Genomic DNA, 20,319 nt, shown 5'->3' with positions numbered 1-20,319 from the left:
ATACCTCCATATAACCCCATACATCACCATATAACCCCATACACTACCATATAACCAGTATACCTCCATATAATCCCATACATCACCATTTAACCAGTATACCTCCATATAACCCCATACGTCACTGTATAACTAGTATACCTCCATATAACCCCATACATCACCATATAACCAGTGTACCTCCATATAACCCCATACACCACCATATAACCAGTATACCTCCATATAACCCCATACAACACCATATAATCAGTATACCTCCATATAACCCCATACAACACCATATAACCAGTATACCACCATATAACCCCATACACCACTATATAACCAGTATACCTCCATATAACCAGTATACCTCCATATAACCCCATACACCACCATATAACCAGTATACCACCATATAACCCCATACACCACTATATAACCAGTATACCTCCATATAACCCCATACATCACCATATAACCAGTATACCTCCATATAACCCCATACATCACCATATAACCAGTATACCTCCATATAACCCCATACAACCAGTATACCTCCATATAACCCCATACACCTCCATATAACCAGTATATCTCCATATAAACCCATACACCACTATATAACCAGTATACCTCCATATGACCCCATACACCACTATATAACCAGTATACCTCCATATAACCCCATACACTACCATATAACCAGTATACCTCCATATAACCCCATACATTACCATATAACCAGTATACCTCCATATAACCAGTATACCTCCATATAACCCCATATACCACCATATAACCAGTATACCTCTATATAACCCCATACATCACCATATAACCAGTATACCTCCATATAACCCCATACACCACTATATAACCAGTATACCTCCATATAACCCCATACACGACCACATAACCAGTATACCTCCATATAACCAGTATACCTCCATATAACCCCATACACCACCATATAACCAGTATACCTCCATATAACCCCATACACCACCATATAACCAGTATACCTCCATATAACCCCATACATCACCATATAACCAGTATACCTCCATATAACCCCATACACCACTATATAACCAGTATACCTCCATATAACCCCATACACCACCACATAACCAGTATACCTCCATATGACCAGTATACCTCCATATAACCCCATACACCACCATATAACCAGTATACCTCTATATAACCCCATACACCACCATATAACCAGTATACCTCCATATAACCCCATACATCACCATATAACCAGTATACCTCCATATAACCCCATACACCCCCATATAACCAGTATACCTCCATATAACCCCATACATCACCATATAACCAGTATACCTCCATATAACCCCATACACCCCCATATAACCAGTATACCTCCATATAACCCCATACAACCAGTATACCTCCATATAACCCCATACACCTCCATATAACCAGTATATCTCCATATAAACCCATACACCACCATATAACCAGTATACCTCCATATAACCCCATACACCACTATATAACCAGTATACCTCCATATAACCCCATACACTACCATATAACCAGTATACCTCCATGTAACCCCCATACATCACCATATAACCAGTATACCTCCATATAACCCCATACATCACCATATAACCAGTATACCACCATATAACCCCATACATCACCATATAACCAGTATACCACCATATAACCCCATACATCACCATATAACCAGTATACCTCCATATAACCCCATACACCACCATATAACCAGTATACCTCTATATAACCCCATACACCACCATATAACCAGTATACCTCCATATAACCCCATACATCACCATATAACCAGTATACCTCCATATAAACCCATACACCACCATATAACCAGTATACCTCCATATAACCCCATACACCCCCATATAACCAGTATACCTCCATATAACCCCATACATCACCATATAACCAGTATACCTCCATATAACCCCATACACCCCCATATAACCAGTATACCTCCATATAACCCCATACATCACCATATAACCAATATACCTCCATATAACCCCATACACCCCCATATAACCAGTATACCTCCATATAACCCCATACATCACCATATAACCAGTATACCTCCATATAACCCCATACACCCCCATATAACCAGTATACCTCCATATAACCCCATACATCACCATATAACCAGTATACCTCCATATAACCCCATACACCTCCATATAACCAGTATAACTCCATATAAACCCATACACCACTATATAACCAGTATACCTCCATATAACCCCATACACCCCCATATAACCAGTATACCTCCATATAACTCCATACATCACCATATAACCAGTATACCTCCATATAACCCCATACACCCCCATATAACCAGTATACCTCCATATAACCCCATACACCACTATATAACCAGTATACCTCCATATAACCCCATACACCCCCATATAACCAGTATACCTCCATATAACTCCATACATCACCATATAACCAGTATACCTCCATATAACCCCATACATCACCATATAACCAGTATACCTCCATATAACTCCATACATCACCATATAACCAGTATACCTCCATATAACCCCATACATCACCATATAACCAAACTACCACCATATAACCCCATACATCACCATATAACCAGTATACCTCCATATAATCCCATACACCACCATATAACCAGTATACCCCCATATAACCAGTATGCCTCCATATAACCCCATACAACACCATATAACCAGTATACCTCTATATAACCCCATACATCACCATATAACCAGTATACCTCCATATAACCAGTATACCTCCATATAACCAGTATACCTCCATATAACCCCTGTGGGGATTCGCTCTGGTAGGCAGTCTAGCGGACGCAGTATAGAGGCAACCACAAAGTCTTAAACTTTAACAGTTTGGTGTTTATTCACACATAAGGAAAAACAAAATAACAGTTCGCAGTCTTGGTGTTCGTTCACACCATGCAATGTCCACAGAACACAAACATTCACCGGGTCAGCAGTTTTTCATCGGCGGTCCCCAGCAGACTTTAGGGTCCTGATTTCCAGCACGCGGCTCTCAGCCCTTTTGCACGGCACACAGCTTCAGATCCCAAAACACAGAGACTCCACAGCTTCCCTGTGAGATGGAGGATCATCCACACACCTGACAGTGCTGACTGCTTTTTATAAGCCTCCCAAGACCCAGCCTGGAACGTGGGGAGTAGCCACCCACCCCGCACTTTGGCTGCTCCCAGTAAGAGCCGTCCCGGATCGGCTTTACAGCCATACTAATCAGCTGAAGTGTCAGACTGCAATCTGCAATACTGACATTTCAGGGAACAAAAGGCTCTTACCTCACCGAGGCCAAGGTCCTCGGTGTCACGTACCGACCATCAATGATGGCCCCTTGTTCCTTCCTACATACCTCCCCCCTTTGTTAAACCCTGAGGGGGTGGACACACATTAAACAGTTTACCCGGGACAGGGCATCCGTCTTTCCTAGTAACTGGCCTGCCCTTTGTTCCACAGAAAATCAAAAATTTTGCAAAGACAGAAACCTTGGCTGGAGTGAGCTTCCGGCTGAGGTAGACAATAGGATGTTCCTCCCCGTTGACGCCCTGAGAGAGTACAGCTCTGAGACCTCGGAGGCGTCCGTCTGTACTATAAACTCCCTCTTGAAGTCGGGCGTCACCAATACCGGGGACCCACACAGGGCCAACTTCATTCCACTGAACCGTCACTGACTTGCGTCCCTTTAAAAGGCCTGTCAATGGTGCGGCGACTGTAGCAAAGTGGGGGGTAAACCCCATATAGTACCCACCATACCCAGGAACGACCTTACTTGCCGAGTAGTGACAGGTCGGGGCCAATTCCTAATTGCCTCAATTTTGTTCACCTGAGGTTTGATGACTCCGCGCCCAACTACATACCCCAGGTACTTGGTCTCTTCTAACCCTATCGCACACTTTTTTGGGTTAGCGGTTAAGCCAGCCTTCCTGAGTCCACTACAGCCTGTTCTTTAGGTAGGTTACTTTCCCAGTCGGTGCTGTGGATAACGATATCGTCCAGGTACGCCGAAGTGTACCGACGATGTGGACGGAGTACAATGTCCATTAGCCTTTAAAACGTGGCGGGAGCGCCACGTAGACCAAAGGGTAATACCTTGTACTGATACAGTCCCTCTGGCGTGATGAAAGCCGCTTTTTCTTTGGTAGCCTCCGTCAAGGCTACCTGCCAGTACCTTTTGGTGAGGTCCAACACAGAAAGATACCGGGCTTGGCCCAATAAGCTCATCCACTCGGGGCATGGGATACGCGTCAAACTTGGACACCTCATTCAGTTTGCGGAAGTCATTACACAACCGCAATGTCCCATCCGGCTTGGGTATTAATACTATCAGACTGGCCCACTCACTTTTTGACTCCTCGATGACACCCAGCTGCAGCATCAACTGCACTTCTTCCGAGATGGCTTGTCGCCACGACTCAGGTACCCGGTATGGTTTCAACCGGATTCTGGCCTGAGGCTCAGTCACAATGTCATGTCGGAAGATAGAAGTGCGTCCAGGGAGGTCCGAGACCACCTCCGTGTTCCTGCTGACGAACTCCCTGGACTGCTTAGTCTGTTTAGAGGAAAGGTTGTCGGCAATATTTACGGTGGCAACTGCTTCCCTCGTATCAGACCGCAGGACTGGAAACTCTACCCCCAGAAAACCCGGCCGGGGACTGTTCTCCGTACTGGTCTCCCTGTCTTTCCACGCTTTCAACAAGTTTACGTGGTACAGCTGCTCCGGGCTGGAGTACCTTGTAGGTTACCTCCCCAACGTTTTCAAGCCCTTCGTAGGGCCCCTGCCACCTAGCCAGGAACTTATTGTCCACCGTCGGCACCAGAACCAAAACCTGATCACCTGGGTTAAAGTTCCGGACCCGAGCCTGCCGATTATAGACCCGACTCTGGGCTCGCTGAGCTTCCTCCATATGTTCTCTAACCAGCGGCAACACCGTCTCCATCCGCTCTTGCATCTGGGTGACATACTCAACAACACTTTTGTGCGGAGTGGGTTGTTGCTCCCACGTCTCTTTGGCCACGTCCAACAACCCACGTGGATGTCGGCCATACAGCAGTTCGAAGGGCGAGAACCCAGTAGAGGCCTGGGGCACCTCTCGCACTGCGAACATGAGATGGGGCAGAAGGAGGTCCCAGTCCTTCCCAGCCTTAGACACCAATATTTTTAACATGTTTTTCAAAGTTTGATTAAACCTCTTTACCAGGCCGTCCGTTTGCGGGTGATAGACGGACGTCCGTAACTGTTTGATCTGTAGTAGTTTACTGAGTTCCCTCATGACTTTTGACATAAAAGGGGTCCCCTGGTCGGTCAGAACCTCTTTAGGTAGTCCTACTAGGGAAAACATCTCCTTTAACTCCTTAGCTATGAGTTTGGCTGACGAATGACGCAGCGGCACCGCCTCGGGGGACCGCGTGGCGTAGTCTAGAATGACCAGGATGTGCTGGTGTTCTCTATCCAAGCTTGCGATACGCCTTGGGCACCCCTGTGGGAAGCCATATTGTTTGCTGTCACACTTTCCCAGAAACAGATATAACCAAGAGAAGCCGAAAGATCTGCCTAATATGAGCCCGGCAATAATATGAGGGGTGGGGGTGGGGTTTGCTTAGCAGGTTTAGTGGCACCGTCTAGTTTAATGTTGTTAGACCAAATCCCCATACACAAGACCACCCTGGTGAGGGGACCCCCTTTAAGGGCCACATACATTACTAGGTATGAAGGAGCATATGGTCATACAGGGTTTAGGTCATGTGGTCACTTGGGGGGGCACGTGGTCGTGCAGGGTGGGGGGATTATGTGGTCATGTGAGACAGCGGATCCTTGTGGCCGTATCAGCCACGTGGGAGGGGGTGATACAGGGAAGGCTGAACTGCCCCGTACTGTGGGGGGTGGGGGACAGCTAGCCCGTTTTATACCCTCCCATCCTGTATGTATGGAAAAGAGGGCCCCCTGCAGGAAATCACAGGACCCCGGGAAAATGTGGGCAAAAATCAGTGCCATATAATGTACACATAAAAGTGCAATAAAGTACATAAATAATACCGCCATAAAGTGTCCAAATATCCGTGCCATACCATGCACACAGAACACATATAATACCGCGCTGCACTCCGTTCACGCTCCAGTCGAGTGGTAGTATTTCGGAGGGTTGTGGCACCTGTATTTGTAGCGATAGTTTAACCCCTTCAGAACCGGTTTCATCGCGCAGCTGCCGTCGGCTCGGGAATCACTTACCTGTGAATCACAATGTGTGGCCCCTAAGAAGGATAAAGCCTGACACGTGTCATCCCACACTCTGCCAGCAGATGGCGACGGAGCACTGTCATCACTGAATGAGAATCCGAGACCATCCACAATGAACCATTGCTGCATGTCTTATGTGTGACACACGTGTGTCTTCTGTGTAATGATATGACCCGTGTCCACGTCCGCTCCTTGCAGGCCACGCTCAGTATGTTTGAAGACATGGGCTTTCTCACCAACTACAAGATTGATCGGATGACGCTCATCAGGTAAGTACATGACCTTTTACCATCAGCACCCTCCCTCAGTGACCCCCCTATAAAGCGCTCCCCAATCTGGGAGTAACCTACATCAGGAGCTTCCAGTGCCATGAATAGAATGCAAGAAATACAGTGAACACTGACACTGGCACAGAAGAAAAAAGAAAGAACTTTTGATTTTTCACAGTGACTCGTTTGACTTCTTTATTTTTTTTAGATTTTGCCTTATGGTGAAGAAGGGGTACAGAGACCCTCCATATCACAACTGGATGCACGCCTTCTCTGTGACGCACTTCTGCTACCTGCTCTACAAGAACCTGGAGCTCCTCAATTACTTAGAGTAAGTAACATTTCCTGTGCACCAGATGGCGCTATAATACAGCATTATACCAGAAGTCTGGATGTTACCACTAGATGGAGCCATAGTACAGCATTATACTAGAAGTCACACATCTGGATGTTACCACTAGATGGAGCCATAGTACAGCATTATACTAGAAGTCACATATCTGGATGTTACCACTAGATGGAGCCAAAGTACAGCATTATAATAGTACAGCATTATATTAGAAGTCACACAACTGGATGTTACCACTAGATGGAGCCATAGTACAGCATTATACCAAACGTCACACATCTGGATATTACCACTAGATGGAGCCATAGTACAGCATTATACCAAAAGTCACACATCTGGATGTTACCACTAGATGGAGCCATAGTACAGCATTATACCAAAAGTCACACATCTGGATGTTACCACTAGATGGAGCTATAGTACAGCATTATACTAGAAGTCACACATCTGGATGTTACCACTAGATGGAGCCATAGTACAGCATTATACTAGAAGTCACACATCTGGATGTTACCACTAGATGGAGCCATAGTACAGCATTATACCAAAAGTCACACATCTGGATGTTACCACTAGATGGAGCCATAGTACAGCATTATACCAAAAGTCACACATCTGGATGTTACCACTAGATGGAGCCATAGTACGGCATTATATTAGAAGTCACACATCTGGATGTTACCACTAGATGGAGCCATAGTACAGCATTATACTAGAAGTCACACAACTGGATGTTACCACTAGATGGAGCCATAGTACAGCATTATATTAGAAGTCACACATCTGGATGTTACCACTAGATGGAGCCATAGTACAGCATTATATTAGAAGTCACACAACTGGATGTTACCACTAGATGGAGCCATAGTACAGCATTATATTAGAAGTCACACATCTGGATGTTACCACTAGATGGAGCCATAGTACAGCATTATATTAGAAGTCACACATCTGGATGTTACCACTAGATGGAGCCATAGTACAGCATTATATTAGAAGTCACACAACTGGATGTTACCACTAGATGGAGCCATAGTACAGCATTATACCAAACGTCACACATCTGGATGTTACCACTAGATGGAGCCATAGTACAGCATTATATTAGAAGTCACACATCTGGATGTTACCACTAGATGGAGCCATAGTACAGCATTATACTAGAAGTCACATATCTGGATGTTACCACTAGATGGAGCCAAAGTACAGCATTATAATAGTACAGCATTATATTAGAAGTCACACAACTGGATGTTACCACTAGATGGAGCCATAGTACAGCATTATATTAGAAGTCACACATCTGGATGTTACCACTAGATGGAGCCATAGTGCATATTACACTATTATACTAGAAGTCACACTTCCTAGCTCTTACCACTAGATGGAGCCATAGTACAGCATTATACTAGAAGTCACACATCTGGATGTTACCACTAGATGGAGCCATAGTACAGCATTATACTAGAAGTCACACATCTGGATGTTACCACTAGATGGAGCCATAGTACAGCATTATACTAGAAGTCACACATCTCGATGTTACCACTAGATGGAGCCATAGTACAGCATTATACTAGAAGTCACACAACTGGATGTTACCACTAGATGGAGCCATAGTACAGCATTATACCAAACGTCACACATCTGGATGTTACCACTAGATGGAGCCATAGTACAGCATTATACTAGAAGTCACACACCCTGTGTCTCACCACTAGATGGAGTCATTGTTCAAACAGTAGTGCACTTTTAAATTAGAAGTCATACTTCCTGGATGTTACCACTAGATGGAAACATAGAACAGCATTATATTAGAAGTCGCACATCCAGGGTGCTGCCACTAGATGGAACTATAGTGCATATTACACTATTATACTAGAAGTCACACTTCTTAGGTCTTACCACTAGATGGAGCCATAGTACAGTATTATACAAGAAGACGCACATCCTGGGTGCTACCACTAGGTGGAGCTATAGCGCACACTGCAATAATATAATAGAGGTGCACATCCAGATTCTACCACCTGAAGGCGCTGTGGCATATGATTTTTTTTTGTTGATTTTTTTTGTCATTTATATGGGATTTGGTGACACTGTTACAGTTCATGATTCGCTAGACTGCGGCATTCTGTCCGTTTGTCTGATTTTATTTTTGCTTTTTCAGGGACTTTGAAATATTTGCCTTGTTTGTGTCGTGTTTGTGCCATGATCTGGATCACAGGGGGACGAACAATTCCTTCCAGGTGAACTCGGTAGGTTTTGAGGCGCTTGTGCCTCATACCTCGCCCTCCTGTTAGTCCTCTCTGTATTCTGGCCTCTGGCTGATTTTAGCATCGTTCTTTTTCTTTTCATGTAGAAATCTGTTCTGGCCGGTCTGTACAGCTCCGAGGGCTCTGTGATGGAGGTGAGTAGACCCTGTGCCCCCGCATCCACCCCATAGGTCTTATAGGCGCCACTGAATTACCTCCTGTTCTGTACTCCAGTCACATCCAAAGCTGCATTCTGCTGTAATCCACTGAAATCCTGTGATGTTTGATTCATCGCTGTACAGAAACTGATCCACCAGGGGGCAGCAGCAAGATGGGAAATCTTAACAGAAAACCAGCAGAATTAAGAATGCAGCTCTGGGTGTGACTTCAGACATGATATAAAGCTGTAATGAGGAATTTGTCTTTTTCCCGGCAGAGACATCACTTTGCTCAGGCCATTGCCATCCTCAACTCAGAAGGGTGTAACATTTTCGAACAGTTTTCACGGAGGGTGAGTACAAATAGCTGTCACTTCTAGGTATCACATATTGTAAGCAGTGATGTCACTTCTAGGTATCACATAATGTAAGCGGTGATGTCACTTCTGTCACATACTGTAAGCAGTGAAGTCACTTCTACGATATAATGTAAGCGGTGATGTCACTTCTGTCATAATGTAAGCGGTGATGTCACTTCTACGATATAATGTAAGCGGTGATGTCACTTCTATGAAATAATGTAAGCGGTGATGTCACTTCTGTCACATAATGTAAGCGGTGATGTCACTTCTCTGATATAATGTAAGCGGTGATGTCACTTCTCTGATATAATGTTAGCGGTGATGTCACTTCTACAATATAATGTAAGCGGTGATGTCACTTCTACGATATAATGTAAGCGGTGATGTCACTTCTCTGATATAATGTAAGCAGTGATGTCACTTCTACGATATAATGTAAGCAGTGATGTCACTTCCGTCACATAATGTAAGCGGTGATGTCACTTCTGTCACATAATGTAAGCGGTGATGTCACTTCTCTGATATAATGTAAGCAATGATGTCATGTCTACGATATAATGTAAGCGGTGATGTCACTTCTGTCACATAATGTAAGCGGTGATGTCACTTCTACGATATAATGTAATCGGTTATGTCACTTCTGTCACATAATGTAAGCGGTGATGTCACTTCTTTCACATAATGTAAGCGGTGATGTCACTTCTACGATATAATGTAAGCAGTGATGTCACTTCTGTCATATAATGTAATCGGTTATGTCACTTCTGTCACATAATGTAAGCGGTGATGTCACTTCTGTCACATAATGTAAGCGGTGATGTCACTTCTGTCATATAATGTAATCGGTTATGTCACTTCTGTCACATAATGTAAGCGGTGATGTCACTTTTATGACATGATATAAGTGCTAATGTCACTTTTATGACATGATATAAGTGCTAATGTCACTTCTATGATCTAATGTAAGCAGTGATGTCACTTTTATGACATGGTATAAGTGCTGATGTCACTTCTATGATCTAATGTAAGCGGTGATGTCACTTGTGTCTCTTCCTGCAGGATTATCAGAGGATGCTGGATCTCATGCGAGACATTATCTTGGCCACAGATTTGGCGCATCACCTTCGTATCTTCAAAGAGCTTCAGAAAATGGCGAATGGTGAGGAGCGCCCCCTGCTGTCACGTCAGCTGACTGCACCTTCACCAAAGATTATACACATAGTAAAGAAGAAAATCCATCACATCAGTAAATCCCAGAAAACATGAGTAAGGTGTCTCTGCTCTTCCTGTCCACTAGAGGGAGTGAGCTCGGAGGGTTTACTATATGGCACCCACATATTCTGCTGCGCAGTACACCCGCTGTACTGCTGTATAACAATGCCTGTTCCCCTCACCCACAATGCATCGCTCCCCTCACCTCTGTCCCAGGAGCTGACAATCAAACTTCCCAGTCAGGCACACAATGTTTTACTGGCATCATCCGTATCCCTGGGAGCTCACATTCTAATGTTATTATTAGAGATGAGCGACTTTCCGCTCATGAAATTCGTTCACGCTTCGTTTACTGGTAAAGGGTGAATTGTGTTACGGATTCCGTTACCACGGACCATAACGCAATTCTATGATGGAATGCATAACGGAATGGCTTTAGAGGCAGTTCATTGTAGAAGTCTATGGGCTGAAAAACGGATCCTTCCGGTTTCAGTTATGCAGGGAAGGATACAGAGAGACATCTGCTCCGACGCCTGTGTCATCATTAGGATTCATTATATCTGTTTTCTTCATGAAGCCGCACAGAGCACATGATACAATGTAACAGGATTATGCTATTAGATATCACATATCTCCCTCTAGTGGTCACAATTAGAACTGTAAAGAAACGCGTGATCACCACAGTGAGTGCAGCTCTGGAGAATAATACAGGATCTAACTCAGGATCAGTACAGGATAAGTAATGTATGTACACAGTGACTGCACCAGCAGAATAGTGAGTGCAGCTCTGGAGTATAATACAGGATGTAACTCAGGATCAGTACAGGATAAGTAATGTATGTACACAGTGACTCCACCAGCAGAATAGTGAGTGCAGCTCTGGAGTATAATACAGGATCTAACTCAATATCATTACAGGATAAGTAATGTATGTACACAGTGACTGCACCAGCAGAATAGTGAGTGCAGCTCTGGAGTATAATACAGGATCTAACTCAGGATCAGTACAGGATAAGTAGTATAATGTATGTACACAGTGACTGCACCAGCAGAATAGTGAGTGCAGCTCTGGAGTATAATACAGGATGTAACTCAGGATCAGTACAGGATAAGTAGTATAATGTATGTACACAGTGACTGCACCAGCAGAATAGTGAGTGCAGCTCTGGAGTATAATACAGGATGTAACTCAGGATCAGTACAGGATAAGTAATGTAATGTATGTACACAGTGACTGCACCAGCAGAATAGTGAGTGCAGCTCTGGAGTATAATTCAGGATTTAACTCAGGATCAGTACAGGATAAGTAATGTATGTACACAGTGACTGTAGGAGCAGAATAGTGAGTGCAGCTCTGGAGTATAATACAGGATGTAACTCAGGATCAGTACAGGATAAGTAATGTATGTACACAGTGACTGCACCAGCAGAATAGTGAGTGCAGCTCTGGAGTACAATACAGGATGTAACTCAGGATCAGTACAGGATAAGTAATGTATGTACACAGTGACTGCAGGAGCAGAATAGTGAGTGCAGCTCTGGAGTATAATGCAGGATGTAACTCAGGATCAGTACAGGATAAGTAATGTATGTACACAGTGACTGCACCAGCAGAACAGTGAGTGCAGCTCTGGGGTATAATACAGGATGTAACTCAGGATCAGAACAGGATAAGTAATGTAATGTATGTACACAGTGACTGCACCAGCAGAATAGTGAGTGCAGCTCTGGAGTATAATACAGGATGTAACTCAGGATCAGTACATGATAAGTAATGTATGTACACAGTGACTGCACCAGCAGAATAGTGAGTGCAGCTCTGGAGTATAGTACAGGATGTAACTCAGGATCAGTACAGGATAAGTAATGTATGTACACAGTGACTTCACCAGCAGAATAGTGAGTGCAGCTCTGGAGTATAATACAGCATGTGACTCAGGATCAGTACAGGATAAGTAATGTATGTACACAGTGACTGCACCAGCAGAATAGTGAGTGCAGCTCTGGAGTATAATACAGCATGTGACTCAGGATCAGTACAGGATAAGTAATGTATGTACACAATGACTGCACCAGCAGAATAGTGAGTGCAGCTCTGGAGTATAATACAGCATGTGACTCAGGATCAGTACAGGATAAGTAATGTATGTACACAGTGACTTACTTTGTGATAACTCGTGTGTGTGGATTGTTGGGTGGGATGTAGTTATTTGGGATAATCTTTCTTATGTGGGGGGGCTTGTGGTCGGTCTCTCTTTCGGCCGTCGGCTATTCTCCCAGCTCCTCATACACCCGTACGCTTGGTTTAGGGTGAGAAATGATCTGGGATGGATTACTGATATAGCAGTCAGTGCTGTGGTCGAGGTGGTGGCTGGAGATTTTCTTCAGGGGAAAGTGACCGAATTTGGTGACAAATATATGACAGAGCAGCGTCAATTAAAAGTCCAAGACATGTGGGACATGGGTGAGGGTTCTATTACAGATGGAACCAAGGCATCCGGGATCCAGAGATGACTTTCTAGAGGACACGGCTGTTCCCGGTGACACTTAGAGGGAAGATGCACTGTGGCCCTCAGCTGGACGAGGGACCCCATGTCTGCGCCCCACATCATCCACATTGATTGGTATCTTTTTGTATTGCAGATGGTTATGATCCCAAAAACAAACACCACCACAACCTCCTGATCTGCCTTCTCATGACCTCGTGTGACCTCTCAGATCAAACCAAAGGCTGGACGACCACCAGAAAGATTGCGGTGAGTCCTCCCAATACAGGAAGAGATGCCACTTATGTCTCCATTGTATCATATAATAACTACCATATCCGCTCCTGAAATAATCTGTGCTGCCGGTCAGGAGCTTAGTGTCTACAAAAAAATGAATGTTGAATTCTCATTATCTGTCATTTCAGGAGCTGATCTACAAAGAATTCTTCTCTCAGGGAGACCTGGTATGTGATAGGGGGACTCCACCCCTGTGAGATGTTAGGGCACACATGACACATACATGACCTCCGCCTGATACAGTGTATGCACATACCCACTCCACCCAACATACGAAGGAACACTTCTCCACCCAATATATGGACAAACACTATCTCCACCCAATGTATGGACAGTAACTATCTCCACCCAATGTATGGACAGTAACTATATCCACCCAATGTATGGACAGACTCTACCTCCACCCAATGTATGGACAGACCCTATCTCCACCCAATGTATGGACAGACCCTATCTCCACCCAATATATGGACAAACACTATCTCCACCCAATGTATGGACAGTAACTATCTCCACCCAATGTATGGACAGACACTGTCTCCACCTAATATATGGACAGACTCTACCTCCACCTAATGTATGGACAGACTCTACCTCCTCCTAATGTATGGACAGACTCTACCTCCTCCTAATGTATGGACAGACTCTACCTCCACCCATTGTATGGACAGACACTGTTTTCTCCTAATGTATGGACAGACACTGTCTCCACCTAATATATGGACAGACTCTACCTCCACCCAATGTATGGACTGACACTATCTTCACCTAATGTATGGACAGACTCTATCTCCACCTAATTTATGGACAGACTCTACCTCCACCCAATGTATGGACAGACTCTATCTCCATCCAATGTATGGACAGACTCTATCTCCACCCAATGTATGGACAGACACTGTCTCCACCCAATGTATGGACAGACACTGTCTCCACCTAATGTATGGACATACACTATCTCCACCTAATGTATGGACAGACTCTACCTCCACCTAATGTATGGACAGACACTATCTCCACCCAATGTATGGACAAACTCTATCTCCACCCAATTTATGGACAGACTCTATCTCCACCCAATGTATGGACAGACTCTACCTCCTCCTAATGTATGGACAGACTCTACCTCCTCCTAAGGTATGGACAGACCCTACCTTCACCCAATGTATGGACAGACTCTACCTCCACCCAATGTATGGACATACTCTACCTCCACCCAATGTATGGACATACTCTATCTCCACCCAATGTATGAACAGACTCTATCTCCACCCAATTTATAGACAGACACTATCTCGACCCAATGTATGTACAGACTCTATCTCCACCCAATGTATGGACAGACACTGTCTCCACCCAATGTATGGACAGACTCTAACTCCACCCAATGTATGGACAGACACTATCTCCACCCAATGTATGGACAGACTCTACCTCCACCTAATGTATGGACAGACTCTATCTCCACCCAATTTATGGACAGACTCTATCTCCACCCAATGTATGGACAGACTCTACCTCCACCCAATGTATGGACAGACACTACCTCCACCCAGTGTATGGACAGACACTACCTCCACCCAATGTATGGGCAGACTCTACCTCCTCCTAATGTATGGACAGACTCTACCTCCTCCTAATGTATGGACAGACTCTACCTCCTCCCAATGTATGGACAGACTCTATCTCCACCTAATGTATGGACAGACACTATCTCCACCCAATGTATGGACAGACTCTATCTCCACCTAATGTATGGACAGACACTATCTCCACCCAATGTATGGACAGACTCTATCTCCACCTAATGTATGGACAGACTCTACCTCCTCCTAATGTGTGGACAGACTCTACCTCCTCCTAATGTATGGACTGACACTATCTCCACCCAATATATGGACAGACTCTATCTCCACCCAATGTATGGACAGACACTGTCTCCTCCTAATGTATGGACAGACTCTACCTCCACCTAATGTATGGACTGACACTATCTCCACCCAATGTATGGACTGACACTATCTCCACCCAATGTATGGACAGACTCTAACTCCACCCAATGTATGGACAGACACTATCTCCACCTAATGTATGGACAGACTCTACCTCCACCTAATGTATGGACAGACACTATCTCCACCCAATGTATGGACAGACTCTACCTCCACCTAATGTATGGACAAACTCTATCTCCACCCAATTTATGGACAGACTCTATCTCCACCCAATGTATGGACAGACTCTACCTCCTCCTAATGTATGGACAGACTCTACCTCCTCCTAATGTATGGACAGACCCTACCTTCATCCAATGTATGGACAGACTCTACCTCCACCCAATGTATGGACAGACTCTACCTCCACCCAATGTATGGACAGACTCTATCTCCACCTAATGTATGGACAGACTCTACCTCCTCCTAATGTGTGGACAGACACTACCTCCACCCAATGTATGGACAGACACTATCTCCACCTAATGTGTGGACAGACTCTACCTCCACCCAATGTATGGACAGACACTGTCTCCTCCTAATGTATGGACAGACTCTGTCTCCACCCAATATATGGACATACTCTCTCTCCACCCAATATATGGACAGACACTACCTCCACCCAATGTATGGACAGACTCTACCTCCACCCAATGTATGGACAGACTCTACCTCCACCCAATGTATGGACAGACACTACCTCCACCCAATGTATGGACAGACACTACCTCCACCCAATGTATGGACAGACACTACCTCCACCCAATGTATGGACAGACATTACCTCCACCCAATGTATGGACAGACACTACCTCCACCCAATGTATGGACAGACTCTACCTCCACCCAATGTATGGACAGACACTATCTCCACCTAATGTGTGGACTGACACTATCTCCACCCAATGTATGGACAGACACTACCTCCACCCAATGTATGGACAGACTCTATCTCCACCCAATGTATGGACAGACACTACCTCCACCCAATGTATGGACAGACACTACCTCCACCCAATGTATGGACAGACACTACCTCCACCCAATGTATGGACAGACTCTACCTCCACCCAATGTATGGGCAGACACTACCTCCACCCAATGTATGGACAGACACTACCTCCACCCAATGTATGGACAGACTCTACCTCCTCCTAATGTATGGACAGACACTGTCTTCTCCTAATGTATAGACAGACAGTGTCTCCACCTAATGTATGGACAGACACTGTCTTCTCCTAATGTATGGCCAGACACTGTCTCCACCTAATGTATGGACAGACACTACCTCCACCCAATGTATGGACAAACTCTACCTCCTCCTAATGTATGGACAAACTCTACCTCCTCCTAATGTATGGACTGACACTACCTCCACCCAATGTATGGACAGACTCTACCTCCACCCAATGTATGGACAGACTCTACCTCCACCCAATGTATGGACAGACTCTACCTCCACCCAATGTATGGACAGACTCTACCTCCACCCAATGTATGGACAGACTCTACCTCCTCCCAATGTATGGACAGACTCTATCTCCACCTAATGTATGGACAGACACTATCTCCACCTAATGTATGGACAGACTCTACCTCCTCCTAATGTGTGGACAGACTCTACCTCCTCCTAATGTATGGACTGACACTACCTCCACCCAATGTATGGACAGACTCTACCTCCACCCAATGTATGGACAGACTCTACCTCCACCCAATGTATGGACTGACACTACCTCCACCCAATGTATGGACAGACTCTACCTCCACCCAATGTATGGACAGACACTACCTCCACCCAATGTATGGACAGACTCTACCTCCACCCAATGTATGGACAGACTCTACCTCCACCCAATGTATGGACAGACACTACCTCCACCCAATGTATGGACAGACACTACCTCCACCCAATGTATGGACAGACACTACCTCCACCCAGTGTATGGACAGACACTACCTCCACCCAATGTATGACAGACTCTACCTCCACCCAATGTATGGACAGACTCTACCTCCACCCAATGTATGGACAGACACTACCTCCACCCAATGTATGGACAGACACTACCTCCACCCAATGTATGGACAGACACTACCTTCACCCAATGTATGGACAGACTCTACCTCCACCCAATGTATGGGCAGACACTACCTCCACCCAATGTATGGACAGACACTACCTACACCCAATGTATGGACAGACATCTCCAGCTCTGACTGCTTTATGTTTACACTCTTACTGCTCCTTGTCTGCAGGAGAAAGCCATGGGGAACCGGCCGAGCGAGATGATGGACCGTGAAAAGGCGTACATCCCTGAACTGCAGATCAGCTTCATGGAGCACATTGCCATGCCCATCTACAAGTGAGTGTGACGTCATGATGACATCATCAGCTCAGTGGACAGACACTTTTTCTGACCGCCTCCTTCTGTCATTCATGAATTGTTTCCATGGTGTGTGAAATTTAAGGGGAACTGATAAGCTAAACATTTACCCCAATATATCATGCCATAAACTCTGGTCACATCCAGAGCTGCAGTCAGAATTCAGCTTTTTTCCTGTTAGCTCTGAGATCGCCTAATTTAGGATCTCACTGCTGCCCCCTGATGGCTGTATGTGGGTCACACGCTGCTGTGCTGTGTGCATGAAATAAAGCGCTTACACCAGGAGCTGTACAGCAGTGTGATGCAGACAAAGCCTTGTGAATGCAGCTTTGGCAGTGACTGGAGTAATGGATATATTGATGATGTGATTTGGGATCAATCCTTCTGGAGTGGTCTCCATTGTGAAACTACAGCTCCCAGCATGTAAGGGCAGTCGCTGCAGCTTGTGGAGTGTACAAGGTATTTATATACACATTCATCTGCTGTGCTCTGTGTCTAGGCTGATGAAGGACCTGTTCCCCCGCTCCGCCGAGCTCTACGAGATTGTGGCTTCTAACCGAGTGAAGTGGAATCGGGTGTCCCACAAATTCACCATCCGAGGTCTGCCCAGCAACAACTCGCTGGATTTCCTGGATGAAGAATACGACATTCATGATAGTATGGACGAGGACTATAATAAACTCAATGGTAGCCTGGACACGAAGGGAGTGAACGGATCGGCAGAGTGACCTCACACGGCGCAGACCCCCTATATATACATATATCTATATCTCCAGTGTGAGGCCCATCGATTGTGCACAAATTCTCCAGGTTGTTTTGCCGTCAGTGTGCAGTGCAAAGTAAGTTACACCAGATGGCGCTGTGGAGCTGTCCCTGCTCGCCAAAGCCAGGGCCACGCGGAATGATCCACCCTGCGAATCCCGCCTCAAAGTCGTGCGCACGAAACCTACAGAGGTGGAACATTCCCCAAGCTTTAGATAATTTTCTGCAAACGAATAAGAGATTTAGTTATTCGGGGTCCCACTGCTGCTGGCGTGTGAAATGGAGCGCCGCGCCGCTGATCTCATCCACATATCGCGTTGAGTAACTTTGTAAATATTTTGCGTTACTGATCTTCTTCCTAATTCGAATTTTGTCAAGTCTCTGCACACATCTAAAGCTGCATTTACTATTCTCCCAGGTACCGCTTGGGATTCATCAGGACTGTGTGGAGGTCAGATTACGGCGCAGCACCAGGGCTAGACACTACAGTGCAGCAGGGCATGTGGTGTGGAGACACTGAACCAGCAGAGATTAGAGATGAGATCCAAGGTCTTGCAGCCTGACAATTCATGATGAATTATGATTTCAGCTCTGGATGTAAAATATAATGGAGCCGTTCAGTTATCGCTGCAGCTCTGGATGAGATTGGAGTACAAGACTTGATGTAATTCTAGATCAGTATAAAGCAAGAAGTGTTCCTTTAAAATGCTGGTCACAGTGACAACCGCCCATCTGCTGCAGATGAGTAACTTGTGGGGGGTCCGTAGTCAGGGAGCCTGTCAGCAGGATGGGTGGGGGAGCAATGATCCTCAAGCTCAAAATACAGTATCACACAGGATAGGATTAGATGCACAGCTCAGCAGACAGTATCACACAGGATAGGATTAGATACACAGCTCAGCAGACAGTATCACACAGGAGAGGATTAGATACACAGCTCAGCAGACAGTATCACACAGGATAGGATTAGATACACAGCTCAGCAGACAGTATCACACAGGATAGGATTAGATACACAGCTCAGCAGACAGTATCACACAGGATAGGATTAGATACACAGCTCAGCAGACAGTATCACACAGGAGAGGATTAGATACACAGCTCAGCAGACGGTATCACACATGATAGAATTAGATACACGGCTCAGCAGACGGTATCACACATGATAGGATTAGATACACAGCTCAGCAGACGGTATCACACAGGATGGGATTAGATACACAGCTCAGCAGACAATATCACACATGATGGGATTAGATACACAGCTCAGCAGACGGTATCACACATGACGGGATTAGATACACAGCTCAGCAGACGGTATCACACATGATGGGATTAGATACACAGCTCAGCAGACAGTATCACACAGGATAGGATTAGATACACAGCTCATCAGTCAGTATCACACAGGATAGGATTAGATACACAGCTAAGCAGACAGTATCACACAGGATAGGATTAGATACACAGCTCAGCAGA

At 45.2% G+C, this 20,319-nt stretch overlaps 1 protein-coding gene across 3 annotated transcripts in view; it reads left to right on the top strand.

The window, feature by feature from the left end:
* PDE2A (phosphodiesterase 2A) overlaps positions 1-19,763 on the top strand; it is a 426,878-nt gene extending 407,115 nt beyond the window's left edge. For all 3 annotated transcript variants that reach the window (XM_040426563.1, XM_040426562.1, XM_040426564.1), the window contains 10 exons: positions 6,511-6,581; positions 6,790-6,912; positions 9,098-9,185; positions 9,290-9,337; positions 9,619-9,693; positions 10,762-10,861; positions 13,558-13,670; positions 13,826-13,864; positions 17,951-18,057; positions 18,578-19,763. In XM_040426563.1, the coding sequence (XP_040282497.1) occupies positions 6,511-6,581; positions 6,790-6,912; positions 9,098-9,185; positions 9,290-9,337; positions 9,619-9,693; positions 10,762-10,861; positions 13,558-13,670; positions 13,826-13,864; positions 17,951-18,057; positions 18,578-18,806 (993 nt within the window). In that variant the 3' untranslated portion in view covers positions 18,807-19,763. The remainder of the gene's footprint in view (positions 1-6,510; positions 6,582-6,789; positions 6,913-9,097; positions 9,186-9,289; positions 9,338-9,618; positions 9,694-10,761; positions 10,862-13,557; positions 13,671-13,825; positions 13,865-17,950; positions 18,058-18,577) is intronic.
* The last annotated feature ends 556 nt before the right edge of the window (positions 19,764-20,319 follow it).

The sequence above is a fragment of the Bufo bufo genome, chromosome 3 (assembly GCF_905171765.1).
Source record: "Bufo bufo chromosome 3, aBufBuf1.1, whole genome shotgun sequence".
NCBI classification, from domain to species: domain Eukaryota; kingdom Metazoa; phylum Chordata; class Amphibia; order Anura; family Bufonidae; genus Bufo; species Bufo bufo.
The sequence above is the reverse complement of the archived record's forward strand: the minus strand, read 5'-3'. Positions and strand labels throughout refer to the sequence as shown.